This window comes from Schistocerca gregaria, chromosome 6 (assembly GCF_023897955.1).
Source record: "Schistocerca gregaria isolate iqSchGreg1 chromosome 6, iqSchGreg1.2, whole genome shotgun sequence".
Classification (NCBI taxonomy): Eukaryota; Metazoa; Arthropoda; class Insecta; order Orthoptera; family Acrididae; genus Schistocerca; species Schistocerca gregaria.
The window spans coordinates 357,769,250-357,790,469 of record NC_064925.1 but is presented as its reverse complement, the minus strand read 5'-3'; the positions used below and the strand labels follow the sequence as shown (position 1 = coordinate 357,790,469).

The following is a 21,220-nucleotide window of genomic DNA, read 5'->3' as shown; positions in this document are numbered from 1 at the left end:
GAAATGTAGGCCTATGATGGCTTGCCATGAAGGGCAGCTGAACTGGGCTCAGAATATCGTTGACGTACCATGTGCTGTAAGAGTGCCGCGGATGGGAACCAAACGGATCCTGCAATGAAATGAAATGGCACAACCGCACTGGCGGTTGTACGGCCACATGACGCACGACAGTCGTGTTGGTATTCAGCCGCTGTCCGTCGCGTCTCCAGACACATCTTCGCCGGCTATTACGGCTTAGTTCGAAGCAGGACTTGTCACCGAAGACAATTCTACTTCAGTCAGTAAGGTTCCAGGCCGAAAACATATCTGAATACCAACCTGCCATACGATCTAACAACAAAGAGTGATGGTCTGGGTGCGATTTCATTTCATAGCAGGAGTAGTTAGGTTTTCATCCTCAACACTCTTACAGCACACGGTACGTCGAATATATTCTAAGCCTTGTTTCGTTGCCCTTCGTGGCAGGCCATCATGGGCTTATATTTCAGCAAGGTGGTGGTCTCCCGCGCACCGCGAGAGCTGCTTCTGCTCGTCATCGTGGTTGCCAAATACTACCATGCCCAGCAAGATCGCCAGGTACCTCCCCAGGTGGGAAGTTTCGCAACATTATGGGCAGAGTCTTCTAACCAGGTCTGAATTTTGACTATCTGATGCGCCAGTTGGACACAATTTGGCACGACACCCGTCAGGAGAGCATCCAGCAACTCTGTCACTCAGTGGCAAGCCGAATAACTGCTTGCGGAAGGGATAGAGTTAGGCTAACGCTTTACTGACTTGCTCAGTGTGTGAATCTCTATCTCTTGAAAAAATCATCCATTTTTCCAGAATTTTTGATGACTTGTTTGTTTGTAAATGTACATAGCGGAACACCACGGTTACTGTGGACAACCTATCAGATTCCAAGAAGCCAGAGTTCTGGCGAAAGAATCGTGGATACGAGAACGCAGAATACGGGAGGCGATCGAAATTATTAAGCAGCCTCACAACATCAACAGAGAAGATGGCTACAAACTCCCGGCATCCTGGCTGCCGGCCATCCCTGTGCAACGGGCCGCGAGCGGTCGCAGGGCAGAAGCTACACGGGACACGGGCGTATCTGCACAAACAGATTTAGAGCAACTGTCAGTCCACTTACGACCACACCAGGAGGAAAACTTGTCGATCAGAAGCCGAACGCTGATTGGCGGACAGCTACCAATCGTTGACGACATGGACATCCACGAATAGCCTCTTTCCTTCCATCTTCACTTACGTCGTGACTAGCCAATCATATTAGTCGGCGAATTAAAAGTTTTGCAACAGTGACATCGGACATCGATAGTCTGTAATAAATAGAAACACATATCCCCATGCAAAACCAGTCGTGGCCTGAGGAAGGCCGTTGCAATTCGGCCAAAAAGTCAGTTTCAGTTTATTATTGTTGTTAATTTTTTTCAGCAATGACGTGGCATAATACCCAGGAGAGTTTTAATCACTATGGCACTGGCCGAGGAAGCTTACGTACTTATACATCACATCTGTTGTGTTCTGTACCTTCAGGAGAACTTCCTTCTGATGTGTCCCTTTTTTTTTGTCTTACTTTCGTGATTTGAAAGTGTCAGATGATTGGAGCCTAATTTCACGGTCTGTTGAACTCTTTGAAGTGAGAAGACGAATGGAACAATCCCCTAATTTTGGCGCGCTCCAGATGTTAACAATAATTAAGTCTGTAATGAGTGGATATATTTAAATATTCTCAACATTTTTTCTTTTTACTTTCTATACATTTTCCAGCTGAAGTCGTCTGAGGTACGGGGATGATGGAATGGAGGCTTGTGGGACGGGGCAGAGGGTAGCTGACGGCTGCAGAGGGACACGGCGACCATGTGAAAACTTTTTTTTTCCATCGGGCCGTACTTGTAACCGTCACCACGCTCACGTCGAACTGCTCTCACTCGGCGGTTTGGTCGCTCTGATTTGCCAAAGACGCAATCCCGTTGCAGGTGTCCCAGTTGCGATAACCGCGGCGAGGCACGCTACCTCAGCAGCGAGCTCCTCGATGAAGGCCGGTGACAGTGGCACACGAGCCACGTTGACACGCTCCCCGTGGCGTTGGAAGGCGGATGCTAGTGGCTGGATGCCCTGTGCAGTAACGGGGATGTGACCCCTCCCTCCGGAGTGTGACCGCTCCCCCAGGGATGAAGTCGCCCTCGCTGCTTGTGCGGCGCGCTGCTGACTCCCTCCGATTTCCTTGAGAACGCAGATGACCTAACTGTGGCACTCCGTTGAGAGTTTCATGTGGCCTTCCTTGTAGCACAGCATCTACATCTACATAGATACTGCGCCAGCTACCGTAAAGTGCATGATTGAAGGTATCATGCACCACTACTATGTACACTCCTGGAAATGGAAAAAAGAACACATTGACACCGGTGTGTCAGACCCACCATACTTGCTCCGGTCACTGCGAGAGGGCTGTACAAGCAATGATCACACGCACGGCACAGCGGACACACCAGGAACCGCGGTGTTGGCCGTCGAATGGCGCTAGCTGCGCAGCATTTGTGCACCGCCGCCGTCAGTTTCAGCCAGTTTGGCGTGGCATACGGAGCTCCATCGCAGTCTTTAACACTGGTAGCATGCCGCGACAGCGTGGACGTGAACCGTATGTGCAGTTGACGGACTCTGAGCGAGGGCGTGTAGTGGGCATGCGGGAGGCCGGGTGGACGTACCGCCGAATTGCTCTACACGTGAGGCGTGAGGTCTCCACAGTACATCGATGTTGTCGCCAGTGGTCGGCGGAAGGTGCACGTGCCCGTCGACCTGGGACCGGACCGCAGCGACGCACGGATGGACGCCAAGACCGTAGGATCCTACGCAGTGCCGTAGGGGACCGCACCGCCACTTCCCAGCAAATTAGGGACACTGTTGCTCCTGGGGTATCGGCGAGGACCATTGGCAAGTGTCTCCATGAAGCTGGGCTACGGTCCCGCACACCGTTAGGCCGTCTTCCGCTCACGCCCCAACATCGTGCAGCCCGCCTCCAGTGGTGTCGCGGCAGGCGTGAATGGAGGGACGAATGGAGACGTGTCGTCTTCAGCGATGAGAGTCGCTTCTGCCTTGGTGCCAATGATGGTCGTATGCGTGTCTGGCGCCGTGCAGGTGAGCGCCACAATCAGGACTGCATACGACCGAGGCACACAGGGCCAACACCCGACATCATGGTGTGGGGAGCGATCTCCTGCACTGGCCGTACACCTCTGGTGATCGTCGAGGGGTCACTGAATAGTGCACTTACATCCAAACCGTCATCGAACCCATCGTTCTACCATTCCTAGACCGGCAAGGGGACTTGCTGTTCCAACAGCACAATGCACGTCCGCATGTATCCCGTGCCACCCAATGTGCTCTAGAAGGTGTAAGTCAACTACCCTGGCCAGCAAGATCTCCGGATCTGTCCCCCATTGCGCATGTTTGGGACTCTATGAAGCGTCGTCTCACGCGGTCTGCACGTCCAGCACGAACGCTGGTCCAACTGAGGCGCCAGGTGGAAATGGCATGGCAAGCCGTTCCACAGGACTACATCCAGCATCTCAACGATCGTCTCCATGGGAGAATAGCAGCCTGCATTGCTGCGAAAGGTGGATATACACTGTACTAGTGCCGACATTGTGCATGCTCTGTTGGCTGTTTCTATGTGCCTGTGGTTCTGTCAATGTGATCATGTGATGTATCTGACCCCAGGAATGTGTCGATAAAGTTTCCCCTTCCTGGGACAATGAATTCACGGTGTTCTTATTTCAATTTCCAGGAGTGTATTTCACCAACTGCGGCATAGTCGCTTATACAAACAGTGATCGAGTACTGTAAATTGCTTTTTTATTCCAGTCTCTGATCACAAATGAATTCTTTAGACGATGACCCGTTTCAGTCTTTAATGACCATGGTGTAAAAAGGATCTGAGGATGGTCATTACAGCGGTGGTCTGGCGGTTCTAGGCGCTCAGTCCGGAACCGCGTGACTACTACGGTCGCAGGTTCGAACCCTGCCTCGGGCATGGATGTGTGTGATGTCCTTAGGTTAGTTAGGTTTAAGTAGTTCTAAGTTCTAGGGGACTGATGACCTCAGAAGTTAAGTCCCATAGTGCTCAGAGCCATTTGAACCTTTTTTTTAATCATTACAGACTTAAACCGGTCATCGTCTAAAGAATTCATTTCTGATTAGAGACTGGAATAAAAAAGCATTTGACTATGTATTTCCTTTCCTATTCCACTCCCAAATAGTATTTCCTTTCCTGTTCCACTCCCAAATAGAGCGAGGGAAAACCGGCTGTCTATATGACTCCATGTGAGACCTAATTTCTCGTACCTTATATTCGTAGTGCTTGCGCGATATGCAGTACAATCGTTCGTCAGTCAGCTTAAAATGTTGGTTTTTCTAAATTTTGTCAATAGTGTTTCTCGGAAAGAATTTGGCCTTCTCTCCAGGGATTCCCATTTGAGTTCTCGAAGCACCACCGTAACACTTACATGTTGTTCAAACATACTGGTAACAAATCTAGCGGTCCGCCTCTGAATTTTTTCGATGCCTTCCTTGAATCCGACCTAGTACTGATCAGAAAAGTGGAGCACTGCTCAATAATAGGTCACACCAACGTCCTGTATGCGGTCTCCTTTTCAGGTGAACCACTCTTTCCTAAAATTCTCCCAGCAAACCGAAGTCAAACTTTCGCCATCCCTACACGGTTCTCACTTGCTCTTTCCATTTCATATCGCTTTGCAACGTTACGCCCTGTTACTGTGTCAAGCAGGACAGTAATTAACACTGTATTCGAACATGTCAGGTTCGTTCTGGCTACTTATCCGCATTACTTACTTTTTACGCATTTAGAGTTAGCTGCCATTTATCACACCAACTAGAAGTTTTGCCCAAGTCGCCTTATATCTTCCTACAGTCACTCGACTTCGACACTTTACCTTAAATCACAGCTTCATTAACAAACAACCGCAGACTACTGTCAAACCCGTCCGCCAAACATTTATGTATATAGAGAGCGACAGCGGTCCTGTCACACTTCCCTGGCGCATTCCTGACGACGCCGTTGTCTCTAATGAACAGTCACCGAAGAGGATAACATAGTGGCTTGCATTACTTAAGAAGTCTGTAAACTTATTCCATATGGCCGCAACTTCGGTAACAACTTGCAGTGAGACACCGTCTTAAATGCTTTCGGGAAATATAGTAATATAGAATCAGCCTGTTGCCCTCCATCCATAGTCCACCGTAAATCATGTGAGAAAAAGGCAAGCCGGGTTCTGGATGAGCGGTGCTTTCTAAAACCATGCTCTTTCTTGGACGTAAGCTTCTCAGCCTCATGAAAACTTAATATGTTGTTCGAACTGAGAATAAGTCCAGGGGTTCTGCAGCAAACAGAAGTTACGGTTATTGGTATGTAATTTCGCAGGTTCGTTCCTTTAGGTTTTTTTGTCTACTGGAGTCACCTGCACGTTTTTCCAGCCGCTTGGGACTTTGCACTGGGCGAGAGAGTCATGATAAACGCAAGTTAGGCAAGGCGCCAGTACCGCAATGTACTCTTTGTAAAATCGAAATGTTATTCGACCTGGTGATTCCATCCGGACTTGGTTATCTATTTGCTTTCAAATCCTTCAGCTGTTTCTCTTCGCCAGGTATTCTTATTTCTATGTCATCCATACGGGAGTCCTCCTCCCATGAACCATGGACCTTGCCGTTTGTGGGGAGGCTTGCGTGCCTCAACGATACAGATAGCCGTACCGTAGGTGCAACCACAATGGAGGGTATCTGTTGAGAGACCAGACAAACGTGTGGTTCCCGAAGAGGGGGAGCAACCTTTTCAGTAGTTACAGAGGCCACAGTCTGGATGATTGACTGATCTGGCCCTGTAACACTAATCAAAACGGCCTTCTTGTTGTGGTACTGCGAACGGCTAAAAGCAAGGGGAAACTACAGCCGTAATTGTTCCCGAGGTCATGCAGCTTTACTGTATGGTTAAATGATGATGGCGTCATCTTGAGTAAAATATTCCGGAGGTAAAATAGTCCCCCATTCGGATCTCCGGGAGGGGACTACTCAAGAGGACTTCGTTATCAGGAGAAAGAAAACCGGCATTCTACGGATCGTAGCGTGGAATATCAGGACCCTTAATCGGGCAGGTAGGATAGAAAATTTAAAAATGGAAGTGGGTAAGTTAAAGTTAGATATAGTGGGAATTAGTGAAGTTCGGTGGCAGGAGGAAGAAGACTTCTGGGCAGGTGAATACAGGCTTATAAATACAAAATCAATTAGGGGTAATGCAGGAGTAGGTTTAATAAATAGGAGTCAGGGTAAGCTACTACAAACAGCATAGTGAACGTATTATAGTGGCCCATGCCTACTACAGTAGTAAAACTTTATATGCTAACTAGCTCTGAAGATGACGAAGAAATTGAAGAAATGTATGATGAGATATAAGAAATAGTCCAGGTAGTGAAGGGAGACGAAAATTTAATAGTCATGGGTGAATATAATTCGACAGTAGGAAAAGGGAGAGAAGGAAACATAGTAGGTGAATATCGATTGGGTCTAAGAAATGAAAGAGGAAGCCTTCTGATAGAATTTTGCACAGAGCATAACTTAATCATAGCTAACACTTGGTTCAAGAATCATAAAAGAAGGTTGCATACATGGAAGAATCCTGGAGATACTAAAAGTTAACAGATAGATTATATAATGGTAAGACAGGGATTTAGGAACTAGGTTTTAAATTGTAGAACATTTCCAGGGGCAGATGTGGACTCTGACCACAATCTATTGGTTAGGAACTGTAGATTAAAACTGAAGAAATAGCAAAAAGGTGGGAATTTAAGGAGATGGGACTTGGATAAACTGAAATAACCAGAGGTTGTACAGAGTTTCAGGGAGAGCATAAGGGAACAATTGAAAGGAATGGGGGGAAAATACAGTAGTAGACGAATGGGTAGCTCTGAGGGATGAAGTAGGGAAGGCAGCAGAGGATCAAGTAGGTAAAAGGCGGGGGCTAGTAGAAATCCTTGGGTAACACAAGAAATATTGAGTTTAATTGATGAAAAGAGAAAATATAAAAATGCAGTACATGAAGCATGCAAAAAGGAATACAAACGTCTCAAAGATGAGATCGACAGGAAATGCAAAATGGCGAAGCAGGCATGGCTAGAGGACAAATGTAAGGATGTAGAGGCTTATCTCACCAGGGGTAAGATAGATACTGCCTAAAGGAAAATCAAAGAGACTTTAGGAGAAAAGAGAGCCACTTGTATGAATATCAGCTCAGATGGAAACCCAGTTCTAAGCAAAGAGGTGAAAGCAGAAAGGTGGAAGGAGTATATACAGGGTCTATACAAGGGCGATATACTTGAGGACAATATTATGGAAATAGAAGAGGATGTAGATGAAGATGAAATGGGAGATACGATACTGCGTGAAGAGTTTGAAAGAGCACTGAAAAACATGAGTCGATACAAGTCCCCGGGAGTAGACAACATTCCATTTGAACAACTGACGGCCTTGGGAGATCCAGTCCTGACAAAACTCTACCATCTGGGGATAAAGGTGTACGAGACAAGCGAAATACCCTCAGACTTCAAGAAGAATGTAATAATTCCAATCCCAAAGAAAGCAAGTGTTGACAGATGTGAAAATTACCGAACTACCAGTTTAATAAGTCACAGCTGCAAAATACTAACACGAATTATTTACAGACGAATGGAAAAACTGGTAGAAGCCGACCTCGAATGAGATTAGTTTGGATTCCATAGAAATGTTGGAATACGTGAGGCAATACTGACCTTACGACTTATCTTAGAAGAACGATTAAGGAAAGGCAAACCTACGTTTCTAGCATTTGTAGACTTGGAGAAAGCTTTTGACAATGTTGACTGGAATACTCTCTTTCAAATTCTAAAGGTGGCAGGGTAAAATACAGGGAGCGAATGGCTCTTTACAATTTGTGCAGAAACCAGATGGCAGTTATAAGAGTCGAGGGGCATGAAAGAGAAGCAGTGGTCGGGAAGGGAGTGAGACAGGGTTGTAGCATCTCCCCAATGTTATGCAATCTGTATATTGAGCAAGCAGTAAAGGAAACAAAAGAAAAATTCGGAGTAGGTATTAAAATCCAGGGAGAAGAAATAAAACTTTGAGGTTCGCCGATGACATTGTAATTCTGTCAGAGACAGCAAAGAACTTGGAAGAGCAGTTAAAAGGAATGGGCAGTGTCTTGAAAGGAGGATATAAGATGAACATCAACAAAAGCAAAACGAGGATAATGGAATGTAGTCAAATTAAATCGGGTGATGCTGAGGGAATTAGATTAGGAAATGAGACACTTAAAGTAGTAAAGGAAGTAAAATAACTGATGATGGTCGAAGTAGAGAGGATATAAAATGTAGACTGGCAATAGCAAGGAATGCCTTTCTAAACAACAAAAATTTGTTAACATCGAATATAGATTTTTCTATCAGGAAGTCTTTTCTGAAAGTATTTGTATAGTGTGTAGCCATGTATGGAAGTGAAACATGGACTATAACTAGTTTGGACTAGAAGAGAATAGATGCTTTCGAAATGTGGTGCTACAGGTGAATGTTGAAGATTAGATGGGTGGATCACGTAACTAATGAGGAGGTGCTGAATAGGATTAGGGAGTGGTTTGTGACACAACTTGACTAGAAGACGGTTGGTAGGACACGTCCTGAGGCATCAAGGGATCACAAATTTAGCATTGGAGGGCAGCGTGGAATGTAAAAATCGTAGAGGGAGACCAAGAGATGAATACACCAAGCAGATTCAGAAGGATGTAAGTTGCAGTAAGTACTGGGAGATGAAGGAGCTTTCGCAGGATAGATTAGCATGGAGAGCTGCATCAAACTAGTCTCACGACTGAAGACCAAAACAACAACAACATACGGGAGTCTCTCCGATGGTCAAATGACGGTATGTTTGTACGATTCTCCTGTGTGAATGATTTCTTGGACGTGAAATTTAAAATTCAGCTTTCATTTGCTATTTTCAATTACCACACCAGACTGACCAACAAGGGACTGAATGGAAACCTTAGACCCGCTTTTTACATAAGACCAGAATTTTCTCGGGTTCTCTGGCAGATCTTTCGCTAAGGTGGTGACGGTTGTAGCTGTTGTATGATTCGCGCTAAATCTTTTGACAGTAGCAGGAATCTCTGCCAACCCTCGCCTGTCGTCATTTATTTGTTCCATTTTGAACCTACTGTGCAACAGCCTCTGCTTCCTCAGCATCCGCCGGATTTCATTATCAATCCATGATGGGTTTTTCTAGCCTTTATCCACTTACTAGACACACATCTCTCCAGACCGCGATTTACAATCTGCTTAAACTATGCCCATAATTCTTCTACATCCATCTTGTTGGAACTTCTACATCCATCTTGTTGGAACTAAATGATACCAGTCCACTGTCCAAGTGAGATGTTTATAACTGTTTATCTGCTGCATCCAGCAGAAACACTCTCCCAGCCCTCTTGACTGATTTATTAACTTTCGCATTAATAGTATCATATATAATGAAATCATGATCGCCAACCCCCGTTTCTATATTGACACTGTCGATTAGGTTATGCCTATTTGTAGCTACAAGGTGTAAGATATCTGCGTCTGTGCTGCCGAGATAGCGGGCTCAAGACAATTTTCAGAAAATGTGTTCAAAATTATTTCGCATGACTGTTAGACTGAACCCCCTGTAATTAATCCATAGTCATCCTAGTCCATACTCGGCACATTTTTTGCCTCCAACCATTAATGCATGATTTGGGTATTTACGCGGTATTTACCTTAGCCTTCCTTTGAATGACACTAGAACTGTCAAAGTAGACTTGGGTGACTGGTTCAAACATCCAAGTTACCTTGGTTTCAGCTGCACCTGACTCCACATGCAGAAGATAAAGAGAAAGAGACATGTAGGAGAGGGAATTGAGCGTATAACTGTATAAACAAACGGTACTGAAAATTTAACAGTCGCGAGGAGCGCTATAGTAGGCGATGGAATAAATGACGGTAGTACAAATAAGAGGGGAAAAAGACTCACTGAGTTTTGCAATACATATCAAGTACATTGTTGAATTCGAAGCACATTATTCAAAAAACACGAGAAATATCGTGGGAAAAGGGACGATACCCGCTGCATCATATCGGCACAGAAATTGGGAAATTGGGCGCAAGAGTACAGTGTATGGCATACGGATACACACTCAACTCAATTTGGTTATGATAAAGAGTAGGTTGAAGTTACGGAAAATCGTCAGGAAGAACAAGGGTCAGGAGGAAGTGAGATACTAAAATAAAGAGGAATAATTACTCTCGTGTGCCGGCCGGTGTGGCCGCGCTGTTCTGGAGGCTTCAGTCTGGAACCGCGCGACCGCTACGATCGCAGTTTCGAATCCTGCCTCGGGAATGGATGTGTGTGATGTCCTTAGGTTAGTTAGGTCTAAGTAGTTCCAAGTTCTAGGGGACTGATGTCCTCAGATGTTAAGTCCCATAGAGCTTAGACCCCATTACTCGTGTGTTAAATTATCTGAGAGAGTAGATAATGCGAATGAGAATACCACAGTCGATAATTTAGAGAGGAATGAATATTTATAAGAATGATAGTCATTTAAGTTGGACAAACAAGACTCCAGCTCTCAGATGACACACGTCTACAGAGCGGCAAGTTAAGTGTTTTATCTTTCTCTGTATTTGCGCCGTGGTATATTTATTAAATTTCGTGCGGCTTTCTCTATTTAAGAGGTTCAATCGCGAATTTTTGTAAGTGTAAATTTATTCAGTTTGTAGCGCAGTAGTTGCACACTGAACAGCCAGCTACGTAACTCATTTACCCATCAGCGTCCATTGGCGACACATCAGGAGGGTAGCAAGTTCCATATGCAGGATTGATTGTCTATCCTTATAGTTCTCTTCATCGGTTGGTCTTACTGGGTGGCTAGGATGTGTGCATGCTGTGTGCGGACACAGGAGGAGCGAGCTGGCCGACGTTCGCAAACAGCTGAATGTGCTTTTGAATACGGTCAGTCACATTCACGCTGCTGCCTCGGGGTGCTGCGATGGTGGACAATATGGCGCATCGCATGGAACGCCTAAGGTGTCACTGGTTTTTTCCATGAGCTCTGCTTCCGGGGCACCTCCTAGTGCACCCGACGCCGTGGATCCCCCCTCACAGCAGGCTGAGTTGCGGGTGGTAACGCGTTGGTGTCTCTCGAGGCGGAGGACCAATTTGGAGACTTGTCGCCTGGCTTCGCCCATTCACCGTGTGAGTGGACAGGTGGCAGCTCCTTCAGCAGCGTCGGAACAAGAACGTAGGGGGAAGGGTTTACTAGTTACTGGGAGCTTCAATGTTAGGTGTGTTATGGAGCTCCTTAAGCAGATAGCGTTCAGGGCTGGAAAGAAAGCCAATGTACACACGGTATGGCTGCTGGGACCTAATCCGAGATGTGGAGATGGCTTTGCCTGTTTTTATGGTGTGTGCATGGTGTAGTCGTTTTGCAAGGTGTGGCCAACGTTGGCACCAACGACGCCTGTCGCATGGGTTTTCAGGGACCCTCAGTTCGTACAGGCTGCTAGCGTAAGTGGTGAAGACTGCTGGCCTTAGCGCGGGGTGCAGAGCTTACAGGTTGCAACATTTTTCCAAGATCCGATCCGGATTCTTTGGTATGGGACTAAGTGGAGGGTCTCCACCAAAGGTTTCGTCGACTCTGTGAAGTCAGGAGGCACAACTGTGCTGTTATTGTCGATTTTAATGAGTAGCATTCTTATTAATTTCTCATTAATTTTTACCTCATCGGATTTTCGTAGCAACCTGTAGACTGATTTATAATTTGTACTTTACGTTTGTAGACTTCTTACCGGAACAGGTAACGAAAGAGTTCCAGACTTATCGAAGAGATCCACACTTAAAATTATTCTTTTCTCAGAATCTCTGTATTTTAAAGACAGTATACACGCTATTGTTTTGCTACATTAGTTCTTATGGTATGTTTTATAGGTTAACACGAATTTCGGTTAACTCCAATTACGAACTCTGTTTCAGTTCCTAGTGTAATTAAATTTCACTGTAATACAAACTTCCGACCTTTGAGTATTCTAAAGCGTAATTTGTTTTCGAAATGAATGTAGGGAATGTAGCTGTAAAGCTAATTATACTTATTGTTGAATCGTACGGTAGCCGCAATTATCACAACAATCAGCGTATGCTGTACATTGTAAGATATTCAATAATGTGTGCAGCAGCATTTAGGAATGTACTCAGTGCTAGATTAGACAGGTGTTCTGTTAGTCGTAGCCGTATCGAGTTGGAATACTGAATAAAAACTACAGTTACAACGCGATAATGGCAAAGAGGAAACAAACAGCACTAAATGTACAATTAAAGCTTAAGAGTCTAGATGAAGTGTACCGTGGTACCAAGAAAACAGCAATTGCAGAGCAGTTTGGAACACATAAATCTAGTTTATCTACGATTATTCAGAACCGAGAAAAAATTATTAATGCTGCGTCATCAGGATCTGGAAACAACTTCTTCGAAACAACGACTTCGTACCGCCAAGTATGAAGACATCGAAACGCTACTGGTACCTTTAACTGGCCCTGTGATTCAGTCAAAAGCAAATGATACTGCCAAAGATATGGATATCGAAGACTTCCGTTGATCTTCTGGTTGGTTGTATTGGTTCCAAAAGAGACATTCAATTTCATCCGTACAAATTTGTGGTGAAGCAAATAAAACTGATGAAAATGTGAACAGCTGGTTGCATGAATTCAACCGAGTGAGGGAAAAGTATGCCTCGTGTGATGTGTTTAAGATGGACGAATCTAGATTTTTCTACAATCTTTTTTCAAATCACACCCTGGGGATAAAAGGTGATAAGTGTCACAATGGAGCACGAAGCAAAATGTGTGACTGTTGTACTGTGCTGTAATGCTGACGGCAGTGAGAAGTTTCGTCCCTGGGTTACCGGTAAATCCGAGAAACAACGTTGTTTTAAAAACATAGATATTGACACTTTACCTTGCATCTCACCACAACAAAGCTTGGATCGATTGCACATCATTTCGCAAGTGGCTTCTTCGTTTCGACAGTCGAATGGTTGCTCAAAATATACATGATCTTCTTACATTGGACAGATGTACTGCCCATAACGTTCCTGATCTGAACCTATCCAACATAAAGGTTCAGATTTTTCCACCCAACCCCACAAGCCGCCTTCAGCCTCCGGACGTAGGTATAATCTCTCTCATAAAGAGAGCTTATCGTAAGCGACTTGTCAGAGCTGCAATTCGTGCTGCTGAAAACAATAGTGCAACCCCAAATTGGAATCTGCTTGACGCAATAAAAGCCATCGCAGCAGCCTGGAACTCAGTATCGCCACGTCATATACGGAAGTGCTTTAACAGAGCTTGGAGACATAGCAACACTCAAAATGTCCACTTCACCTGATGAATGGACAGTTCTGCATGACGTTGCGAACACTGGGATTAGTTTCGAAGAATTCATTAGTGTGGACGACCATTTTGCCGTATGTGCTTCTGTGGAATCGGATGTGCCAAAAGCTGTGAACGAGGTGCTGGAAGGGCCATCAGAAGAAAGTGAAGAGGAAGAGAATACAGATACCATTACACCTAGCTGTCAGGAGATGGTTATAGCTTTGGACTGTTTAGAACGGTACGCTTCAGCATCCAACGTTCCTGCTGGATTTACGGACGCTATTATTACAGTTGGTTGTGAAATACGAAATATTATCGTTCCCATAAACGTCAGCGATCCATGACCGATTTTTTCCAAAGAAAGTAACGCACATGATTTGTGAGTACTTCGATTTTACAATCACTTTATAGTGTTATAAGTCTAGAATAACATGATTGACAGTGTAGCGTATTACACATTAGTGTACTGCTGTACATGTATACTTATTAAAATCTGTTTTTTACTTAATACGAATTTTTTTAACACGAGTTCCTGATTTTTAGATCTCTTCGGATTCGTGTTAACGAAGTTTTACAGTATTTATTTACATGCTTAAGTCAAAATCTGTACAAGTTAAACAGTCTGCAATTATCAATTATTAACTGCTACATTTCGCACACTCTTTGAACCAAAATGATTGAAAAACTGAATTTGTTATGCGGACGGAAGACAGCTGTTTGTGGCCAGAGTTACAGAGTGTTATCTCATGGTAACATTATTTCAAACTGCAAGCAGTTAACAGCCGCATGTTCGTGGTCGCAATGAGTGTGATATGCAAATTTTATAATTTGTATTGTGCTGTGAAATGTTGCCTCAAAGTGGTACAAATATTCAGACCACACAATTAAATACATTTGATGACATTCTTGACATAGAAGGGAAAATTCGATGATCCACAATTACATCATGTAGGCTCACCTACTGAGGAGTATTCAGAGAGGCAGTATCCTCTGCAAGAACGTATTAAGATAGGAATGTTTAGGGAAGATGGAATCCAAAGTCAAAATACGAATTTTGATGAGTGAATGGCTTATGTGTTAAGCACTGCTATGAGGAGCATTCCGATCGGCGGGAACTCATGTTGTTATCTGCAGAAGGCTAGGGAGATAACTGTCTTTGGTACCACTTCTGTATTGCCAAATTTATGCGAAAAACATTAGTTGACGGTACTCCATGGATTGAGCTGTAGCGTTGAGAATCTCTACCTGTTCCTAAGGATTTTCGTATTTTGTTTCCAATCTTTAGATTTTATGAAGCTAAAGGCAGATGATTTTTGCAGGCTAGAAACCAATCGAAGATCAAGATGGCAGCCGGCTTTGACTCAGATGGGCGTCTTCAGTGGCCACGTCTCTCAAAAGTTCAGGTGCACCGTTCCTTGTTCCAATCTCGGCATTATCAAGACCTACCATCTTACCCATTATGGAGTCTAAGGTAAGATACACGCTTATCTGGAAGTCGCTACCGAGGCATCAAATCTGCAGAGCAGTAACATTGTAGTATTCCTAGGTACTGAGCATGAGCTACTAAGACTGTTTCTACTGGGGATTATTAGAGAAAGCTTGTGTGAACCCATAGATTATCCCTCCGATCTACACATCATTTTCTTTTTCGGGAAGGGTACCACTTTATGCGATAAATTAGTTATTCCTTAAGAAGAGAAAATTACAAAACGCAGTCAATCGTATTCTTTGCATGAACATTGATGTGACATATTTATTCAAAACATTCTCAGAATTTCTCGGTGTAAATTGATTGTTGCCCTTAGCAGAATGACTTTACAAAAAACATTCCTGTCTAACATGGGTAGAGTCCGAACATCATGTAGAAAGGAGAGCAATAAACATTTCTGCGGGGGTTGATGATACATATTTCTTTTTTTGTGCCCCCTATTTCAGTCGAGTGGAAGAAACCTTTCCCTGAGTCGATTAAGGCACTAGTATAAGACATTCATACTACCTGAACAGCAAATAAGTTAAACTGTTCGTGCTGTAGCGTGCTGTTCGTGCTGTCGTGTATGAAGTAGAAGATACGCTAATGTGTTAATATGGAACCGATCTACAGTGGAAAAAATTAGTTCCAATTTTGGCCACCAGGTGCAAATCTAGCACTTCACAGCATCTCATCAACGTCTCCGGTGCTTATACAGAAAAAGTTGTGTAATTGCCTGATAATTATTAAACCAACATCCACCTCTCTCACTTGTTTCACCTTTTCGGCCCGCCCCATGTTCCTAATCCATTACATATGGTAAAGTCTCTATACTCTTCCTGGATTGACAGCGTCAATGTTTGCACCTGGTGGCCAAAATTGGAATTACTTATTTACAGCGCAAATCGATTGTGCATTAACACACTACGAATTGCAGCCCACACTGGACCTCTGTGAATTGATTTACCTTAGGTGTAATGAAAACTAAACTCCTTAACTTTCCTCACAGTGGCTGATTGCACACAGCTTGTCAACAGCTCTCGGCGGATCAGACTGTCACCCATCCACGAGCCAGCCAATCCCGACAATGCATAGCTTCGTTGTTCTGATGGGAACCAGTGTTACCACTGCAGTAAGGTCACCCTCAAAATATATGTATCGGCACCCTTATTTACATATGCAGGGTGTTTCAGTACAATGATAACAAACTTTCAGGAGTGGAAGGGTACGCCTAGACAATGGAAAATCACATGGTCGGTATCATTTTCTTCTTGTGACAGAGATGAAACAAAACACAAGAAAGAAAGGACAAGAACGGGGTGAGAAAACGTATTTATTATGCTTAGTGCGTCAGAAACCAAGAAATAAGAACGAAAGTAGACTATGATAGACATAAAAGGAGTTCGAATGGTCCACGGGTGTACTCCCGGACCGTGGTGTCCAACGGGCTCAATATTTCGGCGATCAGGCATGTCGCCATCGTCAGGTGCGCTGACGATGTCGACATGTATGATCGCCGATATATTGTGCCCGTTTGACACTATGGACCGGTAGTACACCCGTGGACTGTTCGAGCAAGAAAATCGTCGGGAGAAGTTGAAGAATCATAAAAGGAGTTGTTCGAGATTACGGCCCTCATATCTCTAGCTTAGGGAAGGTCTGATGTTCTGGAAAATACAGGGCGCGTGTTGGACTTCTCCAGTAGCTGCCACGATGTGTGCAAAAAGTTACTCGGCACTGTTAAACTGGGATTTCACACATCAGTATCTTCACAGATCCCAGAGGAAATACTAAAGGATAGTGAAGTCTGGCAATATCACTAGCCAATGCACCGAACCACCTCGGCCTATCCAATGTTGATGATATGTAGCATTCAGGTGGTAACGCACTTCAAAGCTGTAACGTAAGGGGGCCCCACCGTGCAATACTTGCTGAAGAAAGGTGAGATGGTGGCATCTGCCAAATGTTGGGGCAACAAGTGGCCTCTCGAAGTGGTCCCCTACGATGGCGGCTCATACATCAACTGAAAACTGCACAGGGTCTTGTTGCTTGTGAGTTCTCCTCTGACCGCACAATGCTTTTGTGTGAGTTGAACACTCCATGGTGCGTAAAGGACGCCTCAATGTCGAAAAAAATGCTGACTGGGAAGTGTAGCTTTATTGAGGATATCTGTAAGTAGCGCTATCGCCGTGCAAAAACTACTAATGGAGCAAAACAGTCTTCATCCAGTAAGTGCACGTGCTGGGTGTGATACAGGTGTATGGAGTTCTCATACATGATCCGCCAGATATTACTGTGGGCAGTCCAGACAAGATTGGCAATATCCCGTGTACTGGCATCGGAATAGTTCTGTACCAGCCTCAGCACTGTCCCCTCGCTGGCTACCGTTGTTACTGTTTACTCACAGAGTTGTGTCCTCTTACTGCAGGATCACCTTTCGGGCAACCTCGTGTACAAGTTTGCTAAAAATGTATGTCAGGGAGTTTGCCTCATGGTTGGGCGTACATCAATGAGCGCCTAGCCCACTGCAATCAGCGGCCTCGTGCGCCAGATGAATGTTAACGTGCTCCGCCCTCGCTTACCGTGACAGGAGTTGGAGGAGGAAATGAAGCTTCGCAATGGACGAGGCTGCTACTACCGCGCACGTGTTTCGTTATCTGACATTGTAGTGTATCTAGTGTACGTGGCACCATATATCGCGTACAGCAGCCAACGCCACACCAGGTTGTTGGTTGCACTAAGCATAATACACTACTGGCCATTAAAATTGCTACACCAAGAAGAAATGCAGATGATAAACGGGTACTCATTGGACAAATATATTATACTAGAAATGACATGTGATTACATTTTCACGCAATTTGGGTGCATAGATCCTGAGAAATCAGTACCCAGAACAACCACCTCTGGTCGTAATAACGGCCTTGATACGCCTGGGCATTGAGTCAAACAGAGCTGGCATGGCGTCCACAGGTACACCTTCAACACGATACCACAGTTCATCAAGAGTAGTGACAGGCGTATTGTGACGAGCCAGTTGTTCGGCCACCATTGACCAGACGTTTTCAATTGGTGAGAGATCTGTAGAACGTGCTAGCCAGGGCAGCAGTTGAACATTTTCTGTATCCAGAAAGGCCCGTACAGTACTTGCAACATGCGGTCGTGTATTGTCCAGCTGAAATGTAGGGTTTCGATACCATCACGCTGGATGATACGCGGGTATGGCGATGACGAATACACGCTTCCAATGTGCGTTCACCGCGATGTCGCCAAACACGGATGCGACCATCATGATACTGCAACAGAACCTGGATTCACCCGAAAAAATGACGTTTTGCCATTCGTGCACTCAGGTTCGTCGTTGATTACACCATCGCAGGCGCTCCTGTCTGTGATGCAGCGTCAAGCGTAACCGCAGCCATGGTCTCCGAGCTGATAGTCCATGCTGCTGCAAACGTCGTCGAACTGTTTGTGCAGATGGTTGTTTTGCAAACGTCCCCATCTGCTAACGCAGGGATCGACACGTGGCTGCAAGATCCGTTACAGCCATGCGGATAAGATGCCTGTCATCCCGACTGCTACTGATAGGAGGCCCTTGGGATCCAGCACAGCGTTCCGTATTACCCTCCTGAACCCACCGATTTCATATTCTGCTAACAGTCATTGGATCTCGACCAACGCGAGCAGCAGTGTCGCGGTACGATAAACCGCAATCGTGATAGGCTACAATCCGACCTTTATCAAAGTCGGAAACGTGATGGTACGCATTTCTCCTCCTTACACGAGGCATCACAACAACGTTTCACCAGGCAACGCCGGTCAACTGCTGTTTGTGTATGAGAAATCGGTTGGAAACTTTCCTCGTGTCGGCACGTTGTAGGTGTCGCCACCGGCGTCAACATTGTGTGAATGCTCTGAAAAACTAATAATTTGCATAGCACGTCATCTTCGTGGTGTAGCAATCTTAATGGCCAGTAGTGTAAATACGTTTCCTCATGCTGTTCGTGTCCTTCCTTTCGCGTATTTTCTGTCGCTATTACAGCGCTAGGCAGGCTTTGGCATGTGATTCTCCATCGTCTAGATGCAATTTTTCTCTCCTGAAAGCTTATAACCGGAGTGCCAAAATGCCTGTAACCATTTCCCTTATTGAATACGTTATGGCACTGAATATACAACGTTGCACAATGTGTGTAACATACACTCCTGGAAATTGAAATAAGAACACCGTGAATTCATTGTCCCAGGAAGGGGAAAATTTATTGACATATTCCTGGGGTCAGATACATCACATGATCACACTGACAGAACCACAGGCACATAGACACAGCCAACAGAGCATGCACAATGTCGGCACTAGTACAGTGTATATCCACCTTTCGCAGCAATGCAGTCTGCTATTCTCCCATGGAGACGATCGTAGAGATGCTGGATGTAGTCCTGTGGAACGGCTTGCTATGCCATTTCCACCTGGCGCCTCAGTTGGACCAGCGTTCGTGCTGGACGTGTAGACCGCATGAGACGACGCTTCATCCAGTCCCAAACATGCTCAATGGGGGACAGATCCGGAGATCTTGATGGCCAGGGTAGTTGACTTACACCTTCTAGAGCACGTTGGGTGGCACGGGATACAGGCGGACGTGCATTGTCCTGTTGGAACAGCAAGTTCCCTTGCCGGTCTAGGAATGGTAGAACGATGGGTTCAATGACGGTTTGGATGTACCGTGCACTATTCAGTGTCCCCTCGACGATCACCAGAGGTATATGGCCAGTGTAGGAGATCGCTCCGCACACCATGATGTCGGGTGTTGGCCCTGTGTGCCTCGGTCGTATGCAGTCCTGATTGTGGCGCTCACCTGCACTGCGCCAAACAAGCATACGACCATCATTGGCACCAAGGCAGAAGCGACTCTCATCGCTGAAGACGACACGTCTCCATTCGCCCCTGCATTCACGCCTGTCGCGACACCACTGGAGGCGGGCTGCACGATGTTGGGGCGTGAGCGGAAGACGGCCTAACGGTGTGCGGGACCGTAGCCCAGCTTCATGGAGACGGTTGCGAATGGTCCTCGCCGATACCCCAGGAGCAACAGTGTCCCTAATTTGCTGGGAAGTGGCGGTGCGGTCCCCTACGGCACTGCGTAGGATCCTTCGGTCTTGGCGTGCATCCGTGCGTCGCTGCGGTCCGGTCCCAGGTCGACGGGCACGTGCACCTTCCGCCGACCACTGGCGACAACATCGATGTACTGTGGAGACCTCACGCCCCACGTGTTGAGCAATTCGGCGGTACGTCCACCCGGCCTCCCGCATGCCCACTATACGCCCTCGCTCAAAGTCCGTCAACTGCACATACGGTTCACGTCCACGCTGTCGCGGCATGCTACCAGTATTAAAGACTGCGATGGAGTTCCGTGTGCCACGGCAAACTGGCTGACACTGACGGCGGCGGTGCACAAATGCTGCGCAGCTAGCGCCATTCGACTGCCAACACCGCGGTTCCTGGTGTGTCCGCTGTGCCGTGGGTGTGATCATTGCTTGTACAGCCCTCTCGCAGAGTCCGGAGCAAGTATGGTGGGTCTGACACACCAGTGTCAATGTGTTCTTTTTTCCATTTCCAGGAGTGTTTGTACATTCTGAATTTAAAGCAGTTAGACACTTACGTAGTTTATAGTAGACTCTGTGGTTGTGTATTTTCGGGTAGTTGTGGCATGTGCTGTAGGCTCTTTATAAAACAAAAATTTTTGATAAATTTTGGTGGAGAGTAGTTGTTCATAGGGCTTAATGAATGACGATGATGTAAGCAGTACATCAGAGTTAACACTGTTACTCTCCACTGTATATACCTCTGCAGTCCTGCGGATTGGCGATAGATGCAGAACACCTTTTTCGTACCGATACATTGTCACAGAGTTTAACATCTGTGGTACATCACACAGGCATACAGTATCTTACATTTCACGAACAGACGGTAACGTATCAGCGTTGTTGTTGCCCAAAGTGGAGTCACGTGTCTGTCGATCAAAGTATTTGATATTACAAACTGTTCAGAGGGACATAAAGTGGACCGATTATCAGTGTTTCTACTTTAGTGCTCGCTAGCTACCTGTTGGTAGGGTAGTTCACTATAGGTGACTGCGTGCTAGGCCTTAGTGTGAATCACTCCTGACCCACACTGTATTATAGATAGACACACTGATGAACAGAGGATGCATGACTCAGCGATCCTAACTTTGATAATTCTAAGAAGCCCTATTTCTATGAACGTACAAACATAGAT

General features: G+C 45.5%; 1 protein-coding gene across 1 annotated transcript in view; it reads left to right on the top strand.

Annotated features, from left to right (window-relative positions):
- LOC126278522 (uncharacterized) overlaps positions 1-21,220 on the top strand; it is a 93,979-nt gene that overhangs the window by 45,087 nt on the left and 27,672 nt on the right. The window contains exon 2 of the mRNA XM_049978689.1: positions 14,798-14,949. Within this exon, the coding sequence (XP_049834646.1) occupies positions 14,798-14,949 (152 nt within the window). The remainder of the gene's footprint in view (positions 1-14,797; positions 14,950-21,220) is intronic.